At 41.9% G+C, this 25587-nt stretch overlaps 1 protein-coding gene across 2 annotated transcripts in view; it reads right to left on the bottom strand.

Moving 5' to 3' along the window:
• LOC132827303 (P2X purinoceptor 2-like) overlaps positions 1-24160 on the bottom strand; it is an 83177-nt gene extending 59017 nt beyond the window's left edge. Inside the window, exons 1-5 of one of the 2 annotated variants that reach the window (XM_060843943.1) lie at positions 24075-24160; positions 21772-21874; positions 14474-14621; positions 10829-10900; positions 3153-3228 (exon numbers count right to left, since the gene is read on the bottom strand). In XM_060843943.1, the coding sequence (XP_060699926.1) occupies positions 3153-3228; positions 10829-10900; positions 14474-14551 (226 nt within the window). In that variant the 5' untranslated portion in view covers positions 14552-14621; positions 21772-21874; positions 24075-24160. Of the gene's footprint in view, positions 1-3152; positions 3229-10828; positions 10901-14473; positions 14622-20487; positions 20716-21771; positions 21875-24074 lie in introns of those variants that run through there. The other variant, XM_060843942.1, reaches the window with a different exon arrangement.
• Positions 24161-25587: the final 1427 nt, after the last annotated feature.

Below are 25587 nucleotides of genomic sequence, written 5' to 3'. Positions count from 1 at the left end.
GGGAGTTAAAAGACATCTTGGGGACTGAAATTAACATGGATCCAGTAATTTTTCTTTTGGGGCTGCCAAACTTGCCCTCTCTGGGACAACATGGGAAGAGACTGTGTAAATCCTTGCCCAATACGCGAGGAAGAACATTTTACTAAATTGGACTTCAGAAAAACCATCAAGTCTTACAAGCTGGCATAAGCTGGTGATGGAGCATCTCCCCCAAGATTACTTTACAAATATGGTGCACCACAAAGCAGAACAGTTTTCTAAAACGTGGCGGCCCTTTTTCAATTATATTGAAACTGACTTGTCGGCAATATTAGTCAAGGCCATGGTATAGCTGTGGGAACCTTCATGGGCGCCTGTGGGGTCCTGGGAGTAGGAGACTGGAAGGAAAAGAATATGGGTACTGTAGGGGCACTCCCAAGGATGGGAGCCTCAGTGTTGGTGTGATGAGTAAGACAGAACAAACTAGTAAGGCATTATATAATTTAAGTAACTTGAATTTAATTTAAGCTAGTATTTATTTAATATGTTTGTAGTTTAGTTTTAGTTAAGTAGATAGGTTTGTTTTGGTAGAATAGTGGGTTGTCTGGTAATAATGGTACTATGTTATGGCCTTGTTCTTGGTTCAGTTTTTTTCTGTTTTGATGGGTTTTTTTAATATACATAAATGTTTTATAAAAGATTTTTAAAAAAGCTTTTCAATAAAAATATTTATTTTTTAAAATTTGTACAATGAAAGAGGGGTGACTAGTTCTCCCAGTTCAGTTTTGTTTGGTTAGCAAGCAGTAGTGATTTGGGGTTGCTGACCAACATGGAAGAATGTGTTCTATGCTACCATTTCTCTCTCTCCTGTATGACCCTGTGTTTGGTTTCACCTTTTGTGCCAAGGGGTATTTATGAGGATTATTGCAAGTATTGGGAACAACATCTTAAGTTGGATGTTCAGATAGATTAGTATTTAGTATTCTGTTCTCTTTTGTTAGTTTTAAATGAAACAGAATTTATTTGCAAGATTACCAAATGAAACACTAATAAACGAGGACAGAATACCAAATACTAACCTATCTGAAAATCCAACTTAAGATGTTGTTCCCAATACTTGCAATAATCCTCATATATACTTAGTTTTAAACAAAACAGAATTTATTTGCAAGATTACCAAATGAAACACTAAGTGCTTTGCCCAGCTGTATCTCTCCTGGAATATCTACATACACCTGCTTAAAACAACTAGCAAAGTCAGGGTCTGAGCTACTTTCTTGAAATGTTTTGAGGGGGTTTGGCCTGGTCCATAAGAGGTAATATCTTCAAGTACAAAGTGAGGTCTGCAGATGCTGGAGATCAGAGCTGAAAATGTGTTGCTGGTTAAAGCGCAGCAGGTCAGGCAGCATCCAAGGAACAGGAAATTCGACGTTTTGGGCTAAAGCCCTTCATCAGGAATTCCTGATGAAGGGCTTTAGCCCGAAACATCGAATTTCCTGTTCCTTGGACATTCCTGATGAAGGGCTTTAGCCCGAAACGTCGAATTTCCTGTTCCTTGGATGCTGCCTGACCTGCTGCGCTTTAACCAGCAACACATTTTCAGCCCATAACAGGTAATATCAAACAAAATTTGACAGAGCCACAAAAAGAGATGTTAGGACAATAGCTTAGTTAAAGAAGTAATCTTTGAGACATGTCTTAAAGGAGGAAAGATAGAGAAGCTGAGGGGTTTAGTAACGGAAGCCATAGCTTTTGGTTTTGGCAACTCATAGCATAGCCAACAATAGTCAGGTCATTAAAATAGGCAAAAGGCCAGAATTAGAAAAGCATTGAGAATCTTGGAGAGTTGTCATGATTGGGAAAGTAATAGAGATAGAGAAGGGTGAAATGGAGTGATTTAAATAAAGATGAAAATTTTAAAATTGAAGTGCTGCTGAACCAGGAACCAATGCAAGTCAACAGCACCGGGTAGCAAATGGGCAAGGCTTGGTATGAAAACAGCAGAGTTCTGAGGTCACACTTACAAAGTGAGACCACACAGGTGAGCGTTGGAATAAAGTAATCCAGAGTTACCCAAGCAATAAAATGAGAAGGCTTCAGAAGCAGGGATAGTGTTGGGCAATGCTGGAGAAATGGTAACATACAGAAATGGAACATTTAAGAATCAAAAATGGCATCAAAATTGTAAACTGTTCGATTCAGGATAAAAGTTGGAATTGGTGAATGGAACAAAATTTGTGTTGAGGACCAAAGACAGTAGCTTTGGTCTTCCTAATATTTAATTGGGAAATTTTGACTCATTCAGTACTGGATATCAGACAAACAATGCAATCACTTAGCAATGGAGGAGCCGTCAACAGAGGTGGTAGTGATGGAGTGTTATCAATGTATATGTTGCAACTGTTTTTGGATGATATCATCGAGCGGTAATATAAATGGGAAATGATGTGCATTGAGGATACACAAATGTAATAGTTCAGGAGCAGGATGAGGAGCCAACACAGGTGACCTTCTGGATGTGACTGAATAAATAAGAATGGAACAAAACTTGTGAAGTCCCACAGATTGCGGTGAATGACGACAGGTGTTGGTAGAGGATTGTAGCCAACCTTGTTAAAAACAACAGCTAAGTTCAGAGGTAATGGTGGGATAGTTTGCAAGGGCCATAGTCATATAGGATGCTATTTGTGATGCTGATATAAACTGTTCCAGTCCTATGAAAGGATAGTACTTGATTGCAGCAAATCAAACTCTAGGAAAGAAGAGAACTGATTTAGAAGACTACAGTAGGGCCTGTGAGAGCAAAGGCAGCAATGTATTTGACAAGAACCTGAAGTCTTCTTTGAGAAGGGAGTTAGTCACCATAGATTTGTAGGGGAGGGGAACAATACCGAAGGCAAGAGACTTCTTCAGAATCAAAGAATCATTCTTAAGTAAGGGATAGTCCCAAGTCCACAAGGACAGCATTATCAGTCTGAGCATTCAACACTAAAGTTCCTGAAGCTTACAATATATGACATACAGCCCACTGAACAGATAATAATCTAATAATAATTACTGCCATCCACAATGTAAAATGAAATGTTGATTGTGTAGTTCATTCCATTTTCAATTGATAACCTATCCTCACAGCCTTGCCCAAACCCTCCTCAGACTATGCCATTCATCTTTACCATTTCCTAGTAATTCCATTTCTCCAGCCAGACAATCAGAGTCAGATGTGCATCTAGATCCAGGAACACTGTCATCCTAGAGAAGAATTTAATAGAGAAATTCTATTATTATTAAACAAAAAGCTTTTTTTATTTACAGAAGTAGTTTTTAAATTGGGAACTCGGTCATAAAATGTCATCAGTCACAATTTAACTATAATTCTTGGAATAATATTTGAATGTGTTAAGATTCTATAACACCCAATTACAAGAAAAGATATATAAGCAGTGACTGTTTGAAATAAAGATTGGAAATACTAAAATTTAGAACAATGACACAAAAAAGGCAGGTTAATTTTGCATCTGGAATCCTTCATTAAAACAAATGAAACGGATAATTGACCATTCAAGGATTATGGACAAATATCTTCAGTGGCAGCATGTACTCTCCGGTTGGAATGATGAGGAGAAAAGAGGGTTACAAGGTAGGGGAATGAGAAGCTATTTGGATAAGCAGGTGCATAGGCTACACATGCACAGCACATAGGGTAAGAAGGGGCTGCAAATAAGACAGACAGAGAATGCAAAAGCAATTTGGGGGTAATAGGAGGCTGCAAGTACAAGTGGGAGTGGGGGGGGGGTGGTTGGGCAGAAGAAGATTGCAAAAGGTGAAAGATCACTTTTATATCTGTCAATAAAGGAATATTCATTTAAAATAGAGCCATGGAAAACCTGAAATCACTGTCATAGTCAGTTCCTTGACAACTAGTGTGCAATCTGTCTCAAGGCTGCCTATGCTCATGAACTAGTAAATGGGAAAAGTGTAAAGATTTTTTGTAATTAACACTATGTGAACTGTTACATTTAAGTCTGGGGTTGAGATTGTGAATATTGTGCTTAAAATAGTCTTTTCAGGAAAGTATCTGATGTAAGCTGAATGTCTTAGCCAGCTATCTCAATAGTTAATCCCTGAGTGTCTACCAAGTTGTGTTTTATAACCTACAGGAGCAGATAATCAGGGTCACTAGCAGGGTGAGTTTGAAATAAATATTTCATTGCAGCAGAGAGATGGTTTTGGTTTTGTTTTCAAAAGGCCCATGCTGTCAGACTGGGAAGAAACTTCCAGGCCATCAGAGCTGGAAAGAAATAAAGAATTAGCCTGTATTTTTGCATCCCATGGTGAATCTACAGAGGGACAGCAAAAAGAAATGTTGCCAGCTCATCAGTTATCAAAAGGAAGAAATTATAGAGTTAAGATAGGAGTCATGCTTCACTGGGGTTGAGTAAAGGATTTGGCTGAGGAAAAATAAGGAGATTTCTTTTCCTTTTGCTGTTTGATAGGAATTTCCAAACTGATACATAAAACATTGACATATATAATTGTTTCATTTTATTCATTTGTGTGTTATTATTTAAAAAGACTGTTCATGAGGAAATGTGAGCCATCTCAAATACCAGCTGATGAGGCAGTTCCATCTGAGTATCATGACATCATTTTACACCAGGCTCCCAAAATTCTCATGGAAGGACACCGACATAAAAGGAAACTACAGATTAAGATATTAAAACATTTTCATTGGCCAAGATTACACATCAATGTGGTAGATTTTGCCAGCCGTGCCACCATTGTTAGATAATGGGGAAACCTCAACTGTCAATTAGAGGTATATCTTTGATTCTGACACTAACTTTCAAAGTGTGCGCTTAATGCATTGTGTTGGACTCTTACCTAAGACAAGGAGTGGGAATCAGTCCCTATTAACATGAATGGATGCTTTGACAAGATTTCCTGAGGTAGTACGTGTGGAAAATAACAGCAGAAATGATAGTGAAGAAACTAGTCCTTTATTTTTCAAGATATGAATTACCAAAAAAAAAATCAAGGTTCGAATTTTATGCCACAAATATTCAAATAAATGATGGATATTTGTGTGTAAAACTTTTTATTTATTCAACTGATGATTCATAATCTCATGGAACAATGGAAAGATGGCATCAAACTTCGAAGACGATGAATTCAGTTCAGTGTCAGGAAAAGACACTGATTTTAAACTGATTTGGCAGGGGGATGGGACCCAGGGCAGATGTAAAGCCAGGAGTAAAGTCTAATCAGATGTAGAAGGAATGCTAGGACAGTACAGTTGGTGGAGAAGACATGGGTGGGATAAGGCCACGTAGGAGGTCCAGAAAGCTAAATTTAATTTTTATTTTGTGGAACGTGGGCATCCCTTGCTGGCTGGTATTTATCGTCCCTCCCTTGCTGCCCTGAGAAGGTGGAATGAGCTGCCTTCTTGAACCACTGCAGTCCACCTGCTGGGTTGACCCACAATGCCCTTAGGGAGGGAATTCCAGCAACATTTTTGACCCAGCGACAGTGAAGGAACGGTGATAACTCTACAAACAGGACAGTCTTCACTTGAACCACAGGGATATTAATAACCTGGGTGAAAAATTTGCTAGTGCTATTCAGGTGGTTTGAAACTAGCTCAGCAGGGGGATGGGAACCTGTGTTATAGTTGCAGTGCACAGGAGGATGACAGTAGGGAGGACTGGGACAGGATTTCATGGTCACAGAAGCATGCTAGCAGACAGCAAGCTGGTTTGAAGTGTGTCTACTTCAATGCCTGCAGTATCCAGAATAAGGTAGGTGAGCTTGCAGCATGGATAGGTACCTGGAACTTCAATGTTGTGGCCATTTCACAGACATGGATAGAGCAGAGTCAGGAATGGATGTTGCAGGTTCTAGGGTTTAGACCTTTCATTAAGAACAGGAAAGGTAGTATAAGAGGGAGGGGAGATGTGGCCTTGTTAGTCAAGAACACTATAACGATGGCTGAAAGAACTTTTGACAAGTACTCGTCTACTGAGGTAGCGTAGGCTGAGGTTAGAAACAAGGGAGCAGGGGTCACACTGCTGGGAGTTTTTTTTTATAGGCCTCCACAAAGTTTCAGCGATGTGGAGGAGAGGATTGGCAAAACGATTCCGGGTAGGAATGAAAGGAACAGGGTGGTCATTATGCGGTTCTTTAACTTCCCCAACATTGACTGGATCGCTTCAGTGTCTGAGGAGTCACGAATGGTGCTGAACACTGTGCAGTCATTAGCAAACATCCCCAATTCTGAGCTTATGATGGAGGGAAGGTCATTGATGAAGCAGCTGAAGGTGGTTGAACCTAGAACATTAACCTGAGGAACTCCAGCAGAGATGTCCTGGAGTTGAGATGACTGACCTCCAACAATCATGGCCATCTTCCTACGTGTTAGGTATGTCTCTAACCATCAGAGAGGTTTCCCCTGATATCCATTGTTTCCAGTTTTGCCAGGGCTTCTCAATGCCACACATGTCAAGAGCTGTCATTCTCACCTGACCTCTGGGATTTGTCCATGTTTGAACCAAGGCTGTAATGAGGTCAGGAGTTGAGTGTCCCAGATGAACCCCAAACTGGGTGTCACTGAGCAGGTTATTGCTGAGCAGATGCTGCTTCCTAGCACTATTGATGAGACCTTCTATCCCTTTACTGATGATTGAGAGTAGACTGATGGAGTAGAAATTGTCTCGATTGGCTTTGTCCTGCTTTTTCTATACAGGACATACCTGGGCAATTTTCTACATTGTCGGGTAGATGCCAGTGTTGTAAATGTACTGGAATAGCTTGGCTCAGGGAGTGGCAAGTTCTGAAGCACGAGTCTTCAGTACTATTGCAGGAATATTCAGTGCCTGTAGCCTTTGCAGTATCCAATGCCTCCAACCATTTCTTGATAACGTGGAGTAAATCGAATTGGCTGAAGACTGGTATCCATAAAGCATGGGACTACTGGAGGAATTGAAGTTAGATCATCCTCTCGGCATTTCTGGCTGAAGATTGCTGTGAAAACTTTAGCCTTACCTTTTACAGTGATGTGCTGGGCTCTTCCATCATTGAGGATGGAGATATTTGTCGAGCCTCTTCCTCTAATGTGTTATTTAATTGTCTACTGCCATTCTCGACTAGATCTGGTAGGACTGCAGAGATTAGATCTGAACCTTTGAATGTCGGATCACTCAGCTCTGTCTATCACTTGCTGCTTATGCTGTTTGGCGGCTTCATCAGAATGACACCTCATCTTCAGGTAGGCCTGCTGTTGCTCTTGGCATGCCCTCTTATACTCAGTATTGAACTAGAGTTGATCTCCTTGCTTGATGGTAATGGTTGAATGGGGAATATGCCAGGCCATGAGATTACAGATTATGATGGAATACAGTTCTGTTGCTGTGAATGGCCCACAGGACCATATGTATACCCAGTCTTGTGTGATCAAAGTCTGTCCCATAAATCACTGTGATAGTGCCACACAACACGATGGAGGTTATTCTCAATATGAAGGCAGGACTATAGCTCCACAAGGAATGGACAGTGATTGCTCTTACCGATACTGTGATGGACAGATGCATCTGCAGCCGGCAGATTGGTAAGGACGAGGTCAAGTATGTTTTTTCCTCTTGTTGGTTCCTTCACTTCCCGCTGCGGACTCAGTCTAGAGCATGCAAGCAGGAGGCTGGAAGTCAACATTGCAGGCGTAATCCTCCTTCAGGGCTGGGGATGGGTGTAAAGGGAGCTGCAGATAAAGGAGATGCTGTTGGGACATGGGATGATGTTTTGGTGGGGGGGAGGGGTGGCGAGGTGATGAGGTAGGAATAGATGAACACAAGTTGAGGGTCCAATCTGGTTGGTTGGTGGGAGGTAAGAATCCAGTTGGTAGCTGGAAGGAAGGATCAGTTAGAGGAATGGAAGGGAGGGGGAGAGGCTGAATAGGGAGTCGGGGGATTGGAAGGGAGGTGATTTGAAATTGGAGAACTCAATGTTGAGTCCTCTGAGCTGTCGGCTGCCCAGGTGGAGGACAAGCTGTTTTTCTTCCAATTTGCAGTCTGATTCATTGTGGCAATGGAGGAGGCCGGGATGGTCATGTTGGAAAGGGAGTGGGAAGGGGAATTAAAATGGGCAGTGACTGGGAGGTTAGGTCGGTCCCTGCGGGTCCGGCTGCAATGCTCGGTGAAACATGCCCTGAGTTTACATTTGGTCTCCCCGATGTAGAGAAAACCATATCAGGAGCACCTAATGCAATAAACTAGGTTGGAGGAGAGGCAGGTGTACCTCTGTCTCACCTGGAAGGACTGTTTGGGGTCCTGGATGGAGATGAGGGGGTGGTGTACTGGCAGGTTTTGCATCTTTTCTGGTTGCAGGGGAAGGTAACTGGGGGTTCAGGGGGTGGTTGTGGAGAGAGGCACAAACCAAGGACTGATAAAGGGAACGGTCCTTGCAGAAGGTGGAGAGAGATGGGGTGGGGAAGATGTTCTTGGTGGTGCGGTCTAGTTTGAGTTTGCAAAACAAAAGTGTTTCAAGGATGATATGTTGGGTGCAGAGACTGGTGGGGTGGTAGGGGAAGACAAGGGGGGCCCTGTCTTTATTGCATTTGGAGCAGGAGGAGTTAGAGCGGAGTTATGGGAAATGGAGGTGGTGCAGTCTGGATGACAGAGGGAGGAAAAGCATGTTGTTCAAAATACTTGGGCATTTGGATGCTCAGGAGAGGAATGTCTCCTCATCTGAGTAGATGTGGCGGAGGTGGAGAAATTGGGATTACGGAATGGAGATCTTGCAATACACTGAGTGGGAGGTGGTGTAGTTCAGGTAGATGTGAGAGTCTACGGGTTTATAGTAACATCCATCTGGAGACTGTCAGGGGAGATAGAAATGGAGAGGTCACGAAAGGGAGGGAGGTGTCAGAGATGGACCAAGTGAATTAGAGGGCAAGGTGGAAGTTGTGGGCGAAGTCGATGAACTGCTCCAGTTCAGCCGCAGGATGCTGCACCAATGCAGTCATCAATGTAATGGGGGAAGAGAAAACCATATCAGGGGGCACAGTGCTGGTGTAGGTACTGAAGAGGGACTATTCTACATAGTCAACAAAGAGGCAGTCATAGCTGGGGCTCGACCACATGCCCTCAGCCATCACCTAGATTTGGAGAAATTGGGAGGATTAAAGGAAAAGTTAGGGGTGAGGACTAGTTCAGTGAAGCAGAGGAGGGTATTGGTGGAGGGGAACTGATGACTCTGTTGGAGAGGAACAAGCTGAGGGCCTGAAGGGACCAACCTGACCTCCCTTCCCATTTTAATTCCCCTTCCTAGTTCCTTTCGAACACGACCATCCTCGGCCTACTCCATTGCCATAATATATCAGACTGCAGATTGGAGGAACAACACCTCATTTTCCGCCTGGGCAGCCTACGGCCCAGAGAACTCAATATTGAGTTCTCCAATTTCAAATAACCTCCCTTCCCATCCCCTGACTCCCTATCCTGCCCCACCCCCTCCCTTTCATTTCTCTGAATGACCCTTACTTCCAGCCACCAGCCAGATTCATTCCTCCCATTAACCATCCAGGTCGTATCCTTTACCTGTGTTCACCGATCCTCACAATAGCACTCTGCTCCCCATGCCCTCTTATCTGCAGTTCCCCTTACTCCCACCCCCAGTCCTGAAGGAGGGTTACATCTGAAACATTGACTTCTCCACTTCCTGATGCTGCCTGGCTTGCTGTCAACCTGGGATTGCAGTATCTGCAGTTTTTCTTTTGTCTCTAACAGACCCAGTCAAGCAGCTATGTCCTTTAGGACCTGAACACCTCAGCCATACTGCTGCTAAGTCACTCTTGGTGGTGCAGTTTGAAATCCCCCACCCAGAGTACATCTTGTGCCCTTCAGTACTTCTTCTGAATGTTGTTCAACACGGAGGAGTACTGATTCATCAGCTGAGGTAGAACCGTACATAGTAATCAGCAGGAGGTTTCCTTGCCCATGTTTAACCTGAAGCCATGAGACTTCATGGGGTCTGCAGTCAATGGTGAGAACACCCAGAGAACACCCTCTTGACTGTATAACACAGTCTGTTTAATACAGGGAGTTTGACTCGTTGGGTGGATGAACTTAGATCAGTACGTGGGAATATGACATTATTACAATTGCTGAGACATAGTTGAAGGAAGAACAAGACTGGCAGCACAACATTTCAGGTTATAGAAGTTTCAGGCAGGATGAGTGGGGTGGGGGGAGCAAAAAAAGGAGGCGGGACTATAGCATATTGATAAAGGAAACCATCACAGTACCAATGAGGATGGATGCCTCAGAAGGGTCTTAAACGAGCTTAGAACTAAAAAAAAAGGTGTGATTACTGTAATGTAATCCCAGCAAAGTCATGGAGAGATAGAGCAATAGATATGTAGAAAAATCATAGAAAGGCATGAGAAAAAAGGGTTACAGTTGTAGGGGACTTCAAATAAGCCCACACTAACAGAGATTGCCTTTGTGTGAAAGAATGAGACGGGTGTAATTTTTAAAGTGCATCCAGGACAGTGCCCAAAATGTCAATTCTCCTGCTCCTTGGATGCAGACTGGCCTGCTCTGCTTTCCCAGCACCACACTCTTGACTCTAATCTCCAGCATCTGCAGTCCTCACTTTCTCCCAGTATGTAGATAGCCAAACTAGCGACAGAGCAGTGCTCAACCCAATCCTAGCGAGTGAAAATTCAGCAGTTGAGTATTTTGAGAATAGTGACTGTAACTGTAAGTTTCAAAGCCAATATGTAAAGGGACAAGGACAATGTAGAAGTTAAGTGTCTAAACTGGTGGAAGGCCGATTTCAATATCATTTGACAGGATCTTACCTCAGGACAGAATTGCAGCTTCTGCAATGGTGTGGTTATGGTTCGTACAGTAACACTGAAAATATCACGACCCTAGAACAAAAGAAAGGTGAGAAGTACAGTCAACAGTTCAAGGTAGTTGGGAGGAATCAGGGTTCTACAAGAGTAGTTTGGAAATCACAAGAATTCCATCAGGAGACATAGACTCATTCAATACAGGTGAGGGAATAAGTCACTTTCCTCTGTTAAACGAAAGTTTTGTAAACTAGAAGGGTGTGATAAGCCATGTCGATGGTATGTGTTCCTTTGTCATGAAGCTTACAACATAGAAATGATATAAATCAGAACAAAACTATTCCTGTGAAAATTATCAGTGTAGCTGTTAGCCTTGGTTCGTTGACGGCTTGCTTCAGGTCTTGAGCACATACTCCACAGTAGTAGTTCAATGCACTACCGAAAGATGATTGCAGTGACAGAAATGGATCAATTTTGATATTGTACAAGTGGATGGGGTAAAACTGGGCTCTGACTGAGCATGTGACAACTGTCTGTGATCAAACTTACTTTGTTTAATCAATTGCAAAGTCTCACGTAGCTCTAGTGATGGAGGGGGATAAGTGTGCACTGCAGGACAGGAGTTATAGCTGGGGGCAGGGAAATTATGATGCGGTGAGGCATGACTTAGGATGTGTGAATTGGAAAAATAGGCTTCAAGCGAAGGACACAAATGATATGTGGAGCTTGTTCAAGGAGCAGCTATTGGGTGTCCTTGATAAGTATGTACCAGTCAGGCAGGGAGGAAAGGGTCTTGTGAGGGAGCCGTGGTTTAATAAGGAATTGGAATCCCTTGTAAAAGGGAAGAGGGCGGCCTATGTAAAGATGAGGCGTGAAGGTTCAGTTGGGGCGATTGAGAGTTATAAGGTAGCCAGGAAGGATCTAAAGAGAGAGCTAAGAGCAGTGAGAAGGGGACATGAAAAGTCCTTGGTTGGTAGGATTAGGGAAAACCCAAAGGCTTTCTATAGGTATGTCAGGAATAAAAGGATGACTAGGGTAGGTATCGGTCCAGTCAAGGATAGTAGTGGGAAGTTGTGTGTGGAGGTGGAGGAGATTGGAGAGACACTAAATCAATACTTTTCATCAGTATTCACTCAGGAACAGGACATTGTTGCTGATGTGAATATTGAGTCACAAGTGATTAGAATGGATGGCTTTGAGGTATGTAGGGAAGAGGTCCGGGGAATACTGGAAAGGGTGAAAATAGATAAGTCCCCTAGGCCTGATGGCATTTATCCTAGGATCCTCTGGGAAGCTAGGGAGGAGATAGTGGAGCCATTGGCCTTGATTTTTATGTCGTCGTTGTCTACAGGAATAGTGCCAGAAGACTGGAGGATAGCGAGTGTGGTCCCCTTGTTCAAGAAGGGGAGTAGGGACAGCCCTAGTAACTATAGGCCAGTGAGTCTCACTTCTGTTGTGGGCAAAGTCTTAGAGAGAAATGTAAGGGATAGGATTTATGAACATCTGGATAGGAGTAATGTGATCAAGGATAGTCAGCATGGTTTTGTGAAGGGCAGGTCGTGCCTCACAAACCTTATTGAGTTCTTTGAGAAGGTGACCAAGGAAGTGGACAAGGGTAAAGCAGTAGATGTGGTGTATATGGATTTTAGCAAGGTGTTTGATAAGGTTCCCCATGGTAGGCTACTGCAAACATTATGGAGGTATGGCATTGAGGGTGCATTAGAGGTTTGGATTAGGAATTGGCTGGCTGGAAGGAGACAAAGGGTAGTAGTTGATAGTAAAGGTTCATCTTGGAGTGCAGTTACTAGTGGTGTTCCACAAGGATCTGTTTTGGGACCATTGCTGTTTGTCATCTTTATAAATGACTTGGAGGAGGGGCTTGAAGGCTGGGTGAGCAAGTTTGCGGATGATACGAAAGTCGGTGGAGTTGTGGACAGCGAAGAAGGATGTGGCAGGTTACAGCGGGATATAGATAAGTTGCAGAGCTGCGCAGAAAGGTGGCAAATGGAGTTCAATGTAGCGAAGTGTGAAGTCATTCACTTTGGTAGGAGTAACAAGAAGATGGATTACTGGGCTAATGGTAGGCTACATGGTATTGTGGATGAGCAGAGGGATCTTGGTGTCCATGTACACAGATCTCTGAAAGTTGCCACCCAGGTAAATAGTGCTGTGAAGAAGGCATATGGCGTACTGGGCTTTATTGGTAGAGGAATCGAGTTCCGGAGTCCTGAGGTCATGTTGCAGTTGTATAAGACTCTGGTGCGGCCTTATCTGAAGTATTGTGTGCAGTTTTGGTCGCCACACTATAGGAAGGATGTGGAGGCACTGGAACGGGTGCAGAGGAGGTTTACCAGGATGTTGCCTGGCATGGTAGGAAGATCGTATGAGGAAAGGCTGAGGCACTTGGGGCTGTTCTCATTGGAGAAAAGAAGGTTTAGGGGAGATTTGATAGAGGTGTACAAGATGATTAGGGATTTAGGTAGGGTTGACAGTGAGAACCTTTTTCCGCGTATGGAGTCAGCTGTTACTAGGGGACACAGCTTTAAATTAAGGGGAGGTTGGTATAGGACAGATGTTAGGAGTAGATTCTTTACTCAGCGGGTTGTGAGTTCATGGAATGCCCTGCCAGTATCAATGGTGGACTCTCCCTTTTTATGGTCATTTAAGCAGGCATTGGATAAGCATATGGAGGTTATTGGACTAGTGTAGGTTAGGTAGGCTTTGGTCGGTGCAACATCGAGGGCCGAAGGGCCTGTACTATGCTGTATTTTTCTATGTTCTATGTTCTATGTAGCAATATAAAAAATGCATTCAATATCAATTTTTTCCTTGATGTAAAATACTCTACATGATCATTATGTATCGTCATTCCAGCCTGAGGCTACTGGAAGTAATGCGGGTCTTCCACATATCACCTCTTTGAGAAGGCCAGCCAAATTAAACATCAATAATAATGCAGCAGAAATCCCTCACCAGAATCAAGAACCTCAGGCAGAAGTTCCAGTTACTGAGTAAGAGCTACTGGCCAGTGGGTAGTGCCACTCGGACACTATACCCTCCCAAATCACGGGATTGTCAATGGACATGGGCATATGTCAGTGATGTCAGGAAGGGGGATTTAGCAGCAAGGGTGGGAGGGGGGTTGGTGGAAGTGGGTGTGGGGGGCTAATGAAGCTCTGTCATTAACAGTGTTTGTTTTTCAGGTATCCATCATAGCCAGTCTCCTGCCCATCACTGAGTGAATTCCAGTGATGGCAGCATGTGGAAAGGAACAGATGTAATCAGGCAGAGAATGGGAAGATGGTGTGATTGCCACACTCCCATATGATTAAATATCGCCTGCCCAGCAAACCTGCCATGAGAATGCATGGGTAAGGCATTCAATTTGGCCCAATGCTCCTGGGCAAAGCAGAGAATAATGTCATCACAGATTCCTGCCCCTGGTCTATCACACAACTGGAAGTTCACACCCACTGAAAGCAATGGCTTTCGCTTATTTTCTCAATATTTGAGAGTCATTCCAGTACAAAGCATCTGGCTGACACATGCAAAATAGACACTTGAGAACACCAAAGACATGGAAGTGCCCATAGGAATGTAACTTTGGAAGACTTGATTCCTTCAGTGGAAAGAATACCGTCCAGGCCCTACCTCTGGTGGATGAACATACTCTACCACATCCCATATTTTCACTCCCAGGGATGAATTTGACATTGCAATTCCTTTCATCTTGGTGATGACGGAACTCTCTGGAGCATTCTCTCTTTCTTGGTATGATTTTTGAATTATAAAAACATACCTGCACAAATCAGAAACACAAATTATTAATTCTCTTAGGTTAACCAAGCTCACAGCAGTGTATGGAGGCTATTTCATTTTTCTCTTCTGTTGGTGACTTAAAAGCTTTAGCTAAGTTAATTTAACATTGGTTATTCTTGACACCTTCAAAAAAGGTCTTCATTTGTTCCTGTCTCACAGAATGAATTGTTCTGTTGCATCTTTCAGTCAGTGGAGCTTGTATTAACATTAAGGTGTTGGCAATGCCAGTTTACTTTTGTCTTTCCTACCACACAGTGATAGAAATAGATGCAATCACCACGTGGACCCTGTTGCAGCAATTTTGTTTTCCTTGGCTTTAAATCTATTTCACTTTAAAGATAATTAAAACTAACAGCTTCATTCAGAGCAAACTTGGCAAAGGTGTTTGGATGCACATTCCACACACAACGCAGTCAATTTTGCATCCATAAAGTTTTCAGTTTGCTATTACTGTTACTCTCCCTTCTTTAAAACAAGTCACCATGAAATTGTGTTCTAGAACACAACTAGCACAAAGGGTCCTGCAACAGAACTCAGTGGAGAGGTAGGCTCAAAAATACAAAGATCCACTGAAATGAATAAATGCAACTAAATGTTTGAATTGGGTCTTGTGTTGTGAATTAATTCTTTCAACACCTGGGAGTGGCATTTGCCACTTCTCCTTGAAAGCTGAGCAGACACCCTCTTACATGCACAGGAGCCTTTATCCAACTTTCTGCCTGTTTTGGGTGTGTATATTGAGAGACCATTCAAGGACCTGCCAGGAAATTGGGTTCGGTGAATAACTAAGTGTATCAGAGTTCCAAAAGCCGATTTTTAAGTAAGGACTGTGCAGCTAGCAGTTTAAAATATTCTCCAGTATTTACAAAATATAGCAGGCATGAAATTATATGAAGCAATCTGTTACAACCCAAAGGGGTCAATGGCAAAAACAATAAGGACATGTTGAGGGACAACTTTGCCTGCCCCCAAGGAAACACTGTGCTAGTTGTGGTGGATGACTGCAGTTCTTGCTGCAGGAAGCAACATTACTCTGTGACAAGTTCCCTGGAGAAGCACAGCCACATTATGAATCTCTCCTTAGAGCATGTTTTTACCCCCAGAGTTGGAGTGTCTAATACTAAGGGCATGCATTTAAGGTGAGAGGGGAGAGTTCAAAGAAATGTGAGGGACAAGCTTTTTTTTTCACACAGGTAGGTGGCTGGAATGCACTGCTAGGGGGCGATGGAGGAGGATGCAGATACAAAAAGGGGAAATTTAAAGACTTTTAGATAAGTAAATTTGTATGTAATAAGTGGAGGGATATGGACCAAGAGCAGGCAGAAGGGATTAGTTCAATTTGGTGTCATGTTCAGCACAACATTGTGGACTAAAGGGCACATACCTTTACTGTCCCATGTTCCAAACTCTGCTGGAAGCTTAACGAATCCTAGAAGTTTGCCTCTGCCTATTTTCTCTCTATGCAGCTATATCTTTGTTTCCACCATGCTTCTACTGTCCCCCCTCCTCCTGCTCAATTGTTGCACAGACATGAAGAAACATTGTCAGAAACCCTTTTTAAAAAAATCAGAACTTTTCACAGCTGAACTAAAAACATTGAGTTTGGTTTAAAAAATAACTAATATAAAACATCTAATACATTATATAATGAGCAACTAGCATCCCTGTTAATGTTGCTAGAAACGATGATGGCCAATTGCTGGTTATAATGACCGATTGATAGATTGTCAATAAGCTGCCCATTAATCAAAAACAGCTGCAACTGTGCGAGGGCTCCTAACCCATTTTAAAACCAATCTTTGAAGTTGTTAATGCATGACTTTGGTGCGATTGCACTGCAGAAATCAAAGTGCTGTCAGTTTTACCTGCATTAAACACACATTTTCTCTTTTATTTGCTGGTTCCACTACCACTTTCCTCACCTCTGCACCTCGAAACCTTCAATCAGTAACACATATTCATACATAAATAGCAATTATTTTTCTGTTATTTAGCGAAGTGTCTTGGGATATTTTAACACATCCAAGATGCTGTAAGTATTCAAATAGGGTAATAGTGCAAATATTTTTTAGGGAAATAGACAAATAGGTTGGAAAAATGTTTTAAAAAGGTAAACTGAACTCTGGGAGTTATTTCTTCTGAAGGAAAGAGTTAAAAAACAGAGACATTTTGCACACTTGCATGGAATCTTGATTTGACCACACAGTACTGTGCATAGCTCTAGTCTTTGCATCATATAAAAAGGTATTGACATACTGGAGAATGTGTAAAAACAGAAAAGACAATGATGATACCAGTTCTAACTTTTCAAGTTTACTAAGGGACCTTAACAGGCAAGGACTGTTTCCTTCAATAGTGTGAAGACTGGGGATTGGATCAAAAAAGTCTTTGAGACAGTGAATAGGGTGGTGGTACAAAACCGTGCTTTCAATGTAGGGGAGATCAAAAGCAGAATACAGAGAAGTAATGGTATTGACAGGACTGTTGCCAAGAACTATCAGACACAGGTACCTTACATTCTGTTCATTATGATGAGTTTGGCAGAAGCTGAATATAAATAAGTGGCTCCATAAATATGTAACTCCCACAATTTATTCAAACTCTTGGCTGGATTTTAAACTCCACTACACCTTCACAGTCCGGTTGTAGAAAATTGTGATAGCAAAATGGGAAATAAAAATATTAGCCAAATTAAAACTGGCCATGCCTTATCAAGCAATGCCCAATAGAAGTAGCTACTTTGTGGTAAATCGAACAAGCTGCAATTAGAGTCAGAGTTCAGAAACATACAGATCCTTCCGTCTAACTAATCCATGCTGACCAGACATCTCAATCTGATCCAGGCCCACACCACTCTAAATCTTTCCTATTCATATACCCGTCCAGATGGTTAGTTTGTGTTTGCAGAGATTTACCATTTTGACCAAGGTTACTCTGTCTTAGGTGTGAAAAAACAAGCTCTGCCTAATGTGATCTAGCATCAGAACTAAAAAATCACACAACACCAGGTAATAGTCCAACAGGTTTAATTGGAAGCACACTAGCTTTCAGAGCGACGCTCCTTCATCAGGTGATAGTGGAGGACTCGATCGTAACACAGAATTTATAGCATAAATTTACAGTGTGATATCACTGAAATTATACATTGAAAAATTGATTGTCTGTTAAGCCTTTCATCTGTTAAAATACAGTGATAGTTTCACTTCTTTCATGTGTAAATCACAAATACCTTTTTAAAAAGTTGCATTCTCGGATTAGCTGCTAACAATGGTGATAGCTAGACAATATGTTGAAGGTGTTAGCCCCATGTGTTCTCTGTCTAAGACCTGATGTTTAGATTGATTCTAATCTAAAAAATGAGATAACAGAGTTTTACATAAATTCATGCAGTTTTTGAGCTGAGTTCTACACGAATGCATGCAGTTTTTGAGCAAAGTACAATGTAACTCTGCAAGTACAAATTCACCACACAACATATGTTTGCATGTGTGTGTGTGTCTGTCTAGGGTCGTGGTTGTGAATGTGAGAAAGTGTGTGTGTATGTGTAGTGAGTGCAGAGTGTCTTAAGTCTGTGAGGGGGTGCATGTGGGAGTGTGGGAGTGTGTGTGTCTATTAGGGTGTGTGTGGGTGTCTGTGTGCGTGTCTGTGTGTACCTGCATCTGTGTGTCCGAAGTTTAGCGGTTGTTTAAAGGCAAGTAGTGGAGGTGTGGGAAAGGTCTTGTTGAGGTGCTCATCCTCATTGATAATGTGTTGCAGGCCACGAAGAACACGGCACAATTTTTCAGCCCCTGGGAAGTACTAAACAACGAAGGGTACCCTGTCAGTTGCTGCACCTGTCTGTCTCCTGAGGAGGTAATTACGGTTCCTTGCTGTGGCACGTCGGAACTGGTGGTCAACACCAGTTGACCTGCAACATATTACCAATGAGGATAAGCACCGCACCAAGACCTTCCCCACACCTCCACTACTTGCCTTTAAACACCGCCAAACCTCAAACAGATCATTGTTCGTAGCAAACTACCCGGCTCTCAGGGTGTTACGGTGTTACAGTCCTGTCACAGTGGATGCTGCAAGACATGTCAGAGTGTGGACATAGATACCACTATTACGCGTGGGAACACCCCCCACCTTGTACATGGCAGGTACTCATGTGACTCAGCCAACGTTGTCTATCTTATACGTTGCAGGCAAGGATGCCCGGAGGCATGGTACATGGGACAAAGGCTATAACAACGGATGAATGGGCACCTCACAACAATCAACAGACAGGAGGGTTCCCTCCCAGTTGGGGGAACATTTCAGTGGTCCAGGACATTCAGCCGCGGACCTTCGGGTGACCATCCTCCAAGGTGGACTTCGGGACAGGCAGCAAAGAAAAGTGGCTGAGCAGAGGCTGATAGCTAAGTTCGGTACCCATAGGGAGGGCCTCAACCGGGACTTTGGGTTCATGTCACATTACAGGTGATCACCATTGCACTACACACACACACACACACACAGATATTCCTACACACACACACACACACTCTCTCACATACACAAGGACACAGGTACACACAGACACGCACACAGACATCCACACACACCTTCATAGACACATACACTCCCATACTCACACATGCACCCCCTCACAGACTTGACACTCTGCACTCACTACACACACATACACACACACACACTTTCTCACACTCACAAACCCCACCCCAGACAGACACACACACACACACACAGACAGACAAAGACCTACATGCACACATATATTCTGTGTGGTGAATTTGTACTTTCAGGGTTACATTGTACTTTGCTCAAAAACTGCATACATTCATGTAGAACCCTGAGCTCAAAAACTGCATGAATTTATGTAAAACTCTGTTATCTCATTTTTTAGATTAGAATCAATCTAAACGTCAGGTCATAGACAGAGAACACAGGGGGCTAACACCTTCAACATATTGTCTAGCTATCACCATTGTTAGCAGCTAACCCGATAATGCAACTTTAAAAAGAAAGGTTTTGTGATTTACATATGAAAGTGAAACTATCACTGTATTCTAACAGATGAAAGGCTTAACAGACAATCAATTTTCAAATGTATAATTTCAATTACATCACGCTGTAAATTTTCGCTATAAATTCTGTGTTACGATCGAGCCCTCCACAATCACCTGATGAAGGAGCATCGCTCCGAAAGCTAGTGTGCTTCCAATTTAACCTGTTGGACTATAACCTGGTGTTGTGTGATTTTTAACTTTGTACACCCCAGTCCAACACCGGCATCTCCAAATCAGAGCATCAGAAAAGCTTTCTACTCCAGCCTGTTGGCAATATTTCACACGCTTCACAGGAGCCGACGCGATTCTTTTTAAACAGAACGAGATTTCGCTTTGATACTTTTTTTTGGGGGGGGGGGTTGAAGCTCACGAAATCCAAATATTTATCCTGAACTACACATGCTCGCGTAAAAACCTTGAACGTTACTATTAATCCCGAAGTTTACAAAGAGCCGACACTCGGCTCCCGGAGTTGAAACAGCAGAGACCCTGGATTCTGAAAGTCAATCCGGTTTGAGAAAGTGTTAAAGAAATCAGAAATCGAGAAACACCTCCTGCAATTGGCGAGGATTTGAAATTATTCAGTGACAAGTTTAACGCAGGCTTCGGTTTAAGAAAACATATCAAACCAATCGTTAATTGCCTCCACACACAATCTCAAAACCGACGATTCAAAAATCAAACTCATGGAGGCAAAATAAACATTGTGTGGTATCTTGGAATTAATGTATTAATTAATTAATTAATAATTCATGTATTCGCCCCAACATAGCCTCAACTCTGGGATGTACTTACACAGCAAAGTATAAAATGATAAGTAGTTGGATAATTCTGTAAATTATTCCTAAAGTTCGGTTTTTAACCACCACAACTTTGGGAGTTTCATAATCCCAGAATTCTGCCCAGCACAGCGCACACGATTCCCTGTAGCCCATCCTTCGGAAATCTCGGCTCCGGAGAGACAGTCAGATAGAGCTGGGCTGGTTCAGCTTTGCCGCCCTGCCCTCTTGCTGTTCGGTTTTGGTGATTCTCTGCCTGATTTTAAACATCTTCCTCCCATCCCCGTCCCCGCCACTCACAGAACAGCGACACCTTCAGCATTCCGGCCATTCCCGAACGATCACAACAGCCGAGGGGCGTTTCGTTTTCCAGACAATCACCACCAGGAACTCGGCTTCTTTTCCGAAGCAATTCCAGAATTCCCTCCTTGGTTTGTCCTATTTCATTCTTGGTTCTCCCATCTTAGCCATTTCCTGCTTTCAGCTTGTCTTCGCTTCTTCCTCAAGTGATTCTCTGAGTCCATTTCAGCCACCTCAAATAGCCCATGAGATGACCTATTAGTTTCGCGCGATTGCATATAATCGATTACACTGAATTTACAAAGACACTGGATTTGTAATCAAGGTAAACGCAGGTCAGGTTCCGGGGACATGGGTTTGAATCCAATCTCGGTACAATTCAATTTTTAAAAATCTGGAATTAAGAGCTGGGAGAAAGTGAGGATTACAGATGCTGGAAATCAGAGTCCAGAGTGTGGTGCTGGAAAAGCACAGGAACAGGTCTGGCACATTCCAAGGTCCAGGACTACATGTTGAGGGATGCGCTGCAGCTTGGGGCAGCTGCCGCCAAGGCGCGGTGGGGAAAGACCACCGTGTAACATCTGCCTGCCGAAGAAGAACAGGGGGCCCACTCAGCAATCAGGCTCCGCTGACGCCTCGGCTAAATATATGGATAGTAAACGTACAGACCCGTATATACGAATGATTAATTCCGATCTCTGTATGTAAAGAAATAGAATGTATATGTATGTATGGCACCACCAATTGTACAGATCAAAATATTTTATGAATAAAGTAAATTTAAAAATCTGAGGAACAGGAGAAAGACATTTTGATCACATGATGAAGTGTTTATGCTCCAAAGGTTGACTCTCCTGCTCCTGGGATGATGCCTGACAGGCTGTGTTTTTCCAGCACCCCACTTTTGAATTAAAAGCTTATTGATAATCATGAAATATTTGTAGATAAAAAAACTGGTGGTTCACTAATGTCTTTTAGAGAAGGAAATTGCTGACGTTACCTGGTCTGGCTTACAGGTGACACCAGACCCACAGCAATGTGGCAGACTCTTCACTGTCAGGAAACAGCCAAAGCCACGCAGTGTTATCAACTGCTAAAAATCTCTGAAAAAGAAACAAACCAGATGGAACACTTGGCAATGACTAAGGCAACAGAAATGACAATGACAAACACACCTTATTGACCCTGCAAGGTCATCTTCCTAACATCTAGGGGATAGTGCCAAGAGTAACAAGTGTAATTGTTAATAATTGAAAATATGCATTGTTTAAAAGACAACAATGATGAAGCACTGCCTGGAATTAGGCTTAGCACTGTAGAAGAACAGAAGATTTTGGGGGTTTAAGTTCATAAGGCTGCATTATGGTTATTAAATAAATGGAATTCAAAATTTTAGCACAACAGCAGTAGATGTAAAAGCCAAGAGTTTGAATAATGTGTACAGTATATTTGGGTGTCGATTTCTGGATGGGAGTTTAGACAATAGAAAAAGATCTGTGCATCTTTAATGAAAGGTCCCATCAGCTAAAGAAATGGCAATCCACCTTTTGGTTTGGCTCAATGGTAGTTCAACAATTTCAGGCTTCAATCTCTGCCCCAATTATTTTCTTCTCTTTTGCAGGTTTGTGGGGTTTAAGTCTTTATTTCCAATGTCTTTGTTTTCAGGTAGCATCTGTTCTTCATTCTGGCATTCACTCGTCCTCTGAATGCATTTTTTTTCTGTTTCTGTACTTGTCCCAGTCCTTTTGGCCTTATCCCCTCAACTCCTTTGTTATTTAATCTCCCCTAGCTTCCACATGGTCATGGATCTTTCATGTTATTCTTATTGCATCCTCCGTTTCAGTAAAATAAAATTGATCATATTTTCCAGGTTTGATTGAAAGGTCTGCTTCACTCTCTACTGATATTGTTTGATCTGCTGAGTACTTTCTATATTTTCTGGGTTTTTTTCCTTTTAGGATGCTGCTTGGTATTACAAAGATTTTATTTAAAACAATACAGCTTAAGGCAGGATCAGATAGAAATGTTTACCGTTATGAAAGGATGGGATGGAACAAACAAATAGATGATCTCCAATAGTTGAAGGGTCTAGAATGAGGGTCCATAGATGCATAATAAAATCCAAGATCTTAGATGGAGGGCAGTGTCTTTACAGAGCTGTGAGGCTATGAAATAATTTCCAGTGTTTGTGATTGAGCCAGCAACTACGTTAACATTCAGGAATAGACTAGAAAATGTGGATAAACAGATTTGGGAATGTGAGAGAGAACTGTAATTCAGACAATTTGATCCAAGAAAGATTAGGACTGATATAAACTGGTTTCTGTTTTCCAACTTAAATGTTGTAATTCAATTTTAATTTTACCCAAATTATCATAAAGGGTGCACTTGGTGCCAGCACAGTGGGAAAGGAAACAGTTCCTTTATGTGAGTTGCTGATAAACCTCAATCCCACTATTTACTGATAGATTGTGGCATTGTAATTCATTCATCCCTAATAATCAATCAAATCTAGCATTTGTTTACAGCTTGATTGTTTGAAAGATCGCTTTTCAACCAAAGCTATTTAAAATCTACCACTGACAAGAAGTGAATTTAGTCTCTTGCTCAGTGATACCTACACCACAGGGTGGAGGGAGTGGGAGAATCCAAACGTACAGTGTGTGGTCCATGATTGTGGGTAGGGTTCCACTCACTCAGAGCTTTCTTTTTTCCCTCCTTGGAAGTGGGGATTTGATCTGGTGTGGGGTTGGAGTGGGATGGTCCACTCCTGAGGCTTTCTTTCACTGATTGGACTTTTCTTTCCTTCTGCCCCAGTGTAAGCTGAAGATTGACAGTTGAAGTCAATTCCTTGACATGCTCATCTGTGCCGTAGCTATGCCCATTGACTCACACATATTAAAATTTCACTTATAAATTCACAAATCCCACAATTATACTGTACAACACACATGTGTGGTGAACCAGCTGGCAACAAATCTTTATTAAAATAGACCATGGAATATTGCAGTAAAGAAACAGGCCATTCTAACAATTATACCTACATCAGTGTTTTACTCCACATGAAGTAATCTGTCATAAACCATTCTCCTGATTGCTCCTCTTTCTCATTTCAAAGTAATTCCCTTTAAAAAGGCTAAAGGAGCTAACTGGAACTCGACAGATAATAAAGGTCCCAAGTTAATGCTCAGAACACACTCAATCCCTTTATGATACTATGCTTTCATGAGAAGAAGAAAAGTTGAAAATAAATTAATAAAAACTGTATAATCCAGAATTTAGAACAATAGATTTCATTCCTACCAGAATGTAAGATTTCCTCGCGTTGAAGCATTCACAAATTTAGTTTTCCCAATTTGTCCTGAATTCTTGCCACACACTTCACTATCCTTCTGAACGAATATCAGTGCCAATGGGATCAACATTGTCACATATATTGCAAACCAGAAGTATCTGCATAATAGATGTTTTCTTATTCTTTTAGATCCAAATGCACACAAGCCAGTTCGAGGAAATCACACAGATATGATCTCATTTCCTTTTCATTCACTAATGCAAACATTTTCTGGAAAAAGAGTGCACTTAGCTCGGCAACAATGGTAATTAAACTCAGCAACACTCCTTAATTGGATTCTTTTAAAAGCCTCATTCCAAAATGATTTTCTCCCCATCCATCTCTAATTGACGCACTTATGGGGGAGGATGGCAGATCCCTGGCATTGCTGGGTGTTTTGTACAGGAGACATTGCTGATATGTATTATCCCCAGTACAGGAGAAGCATACACACTTTGAACAAGATTTCATAAATCTCAGTGATAAGGATCACGTCCGAATTATTGTACTGCTGGCATTGAGCAGGGTCTAGGAGGCCAATTGTTTAAGTTTTGTTGTTCTCGATGTCCATTTTTTTGATGATTCAACTCTTTTCTGCTAATGTTTACAAATATCTAGGTGCATGCTCTGATATTACTTGAACCGTAATGTTCACATAATAAAACTTATGCAAATTCTATAAAAGAATTGAAGAGAATCATGTCAAACTATTTGATTTTTGATCAAGTAGTGCCCTCTAGTGATTAAATTAACACTTATAAATGAGGTTGAACTTAGTACCATTCTATCATTGATGACTTTTCGTTTGATTACTACATTGAACATGGAGACCTGTCTGTGCTAACCGTGGTAAACATGCATTGTTTAATCATTATTATCAACGATTTTAAATACAGAACTCTTAATAGAGACAAAACTATGTTATGTTTAATCAAAATTGAGCTTTCCAAAAAGTAGTGGTCTTGATTTGAAGCTCCTGGCAAGCTGAGGTGGAGGGGATGCATCCTGCGATATGTAGAAAATCCTGAATCAAGTGCTGCTTGTCTGTCAGTAGCTTTTTAATGAAACCAGTGCACACGCACATTATTTCCGCACTAGCGAGGTTGAATTGGTGTGATGATGGCCCTCATTAGTTGAATTCAATTCTGGTCTTTAAAGGGGCACTCCACATATGGAATTTGATGGAGTTGGAAATCAAACACATTAAAATGTCATGCAATTTTTTCAACATACTCGAAGATTGTGGATGATAAGTGAAAGATGAAATTGTTATTCACTACTTAAGCTAAGCTTTTTATCCTTTGAACTTTTCATTAACTCTGTGAATTGTTGTGAGATAAAATTTAGACTTTGATATAACTGTATTTCTTTGGATAATCCATATCTTGTAAAATACTGTAATAATTTTTCCACTGTCATTTTGAAATAATTTTTTCTAAAAGACATTGCCTTAGGGAAATTTGCTGAAACATCCATTATTGC

Source organism: Hemiscyllium ocellatum, chromosome 24, assembly GCF_020745735.1.
Source record: "Hemiscyllium ocellatum isolate sHemOce1 chromosome 24, sHemOce1.pat.X.cur, whole genome shotgun sequence".
Taxonomy (NCBI): domain Eukaryota; kingdom Metazoa; phylum Chordata; class Chondrichthyes; order Orectolobiformes; family Hemiscylliidae; genus Hemiscyllium; species Hemiscyllium ocellatum.
This window is presented reverse-complemented; position numbering and strand designations above follow the sequence as displayed.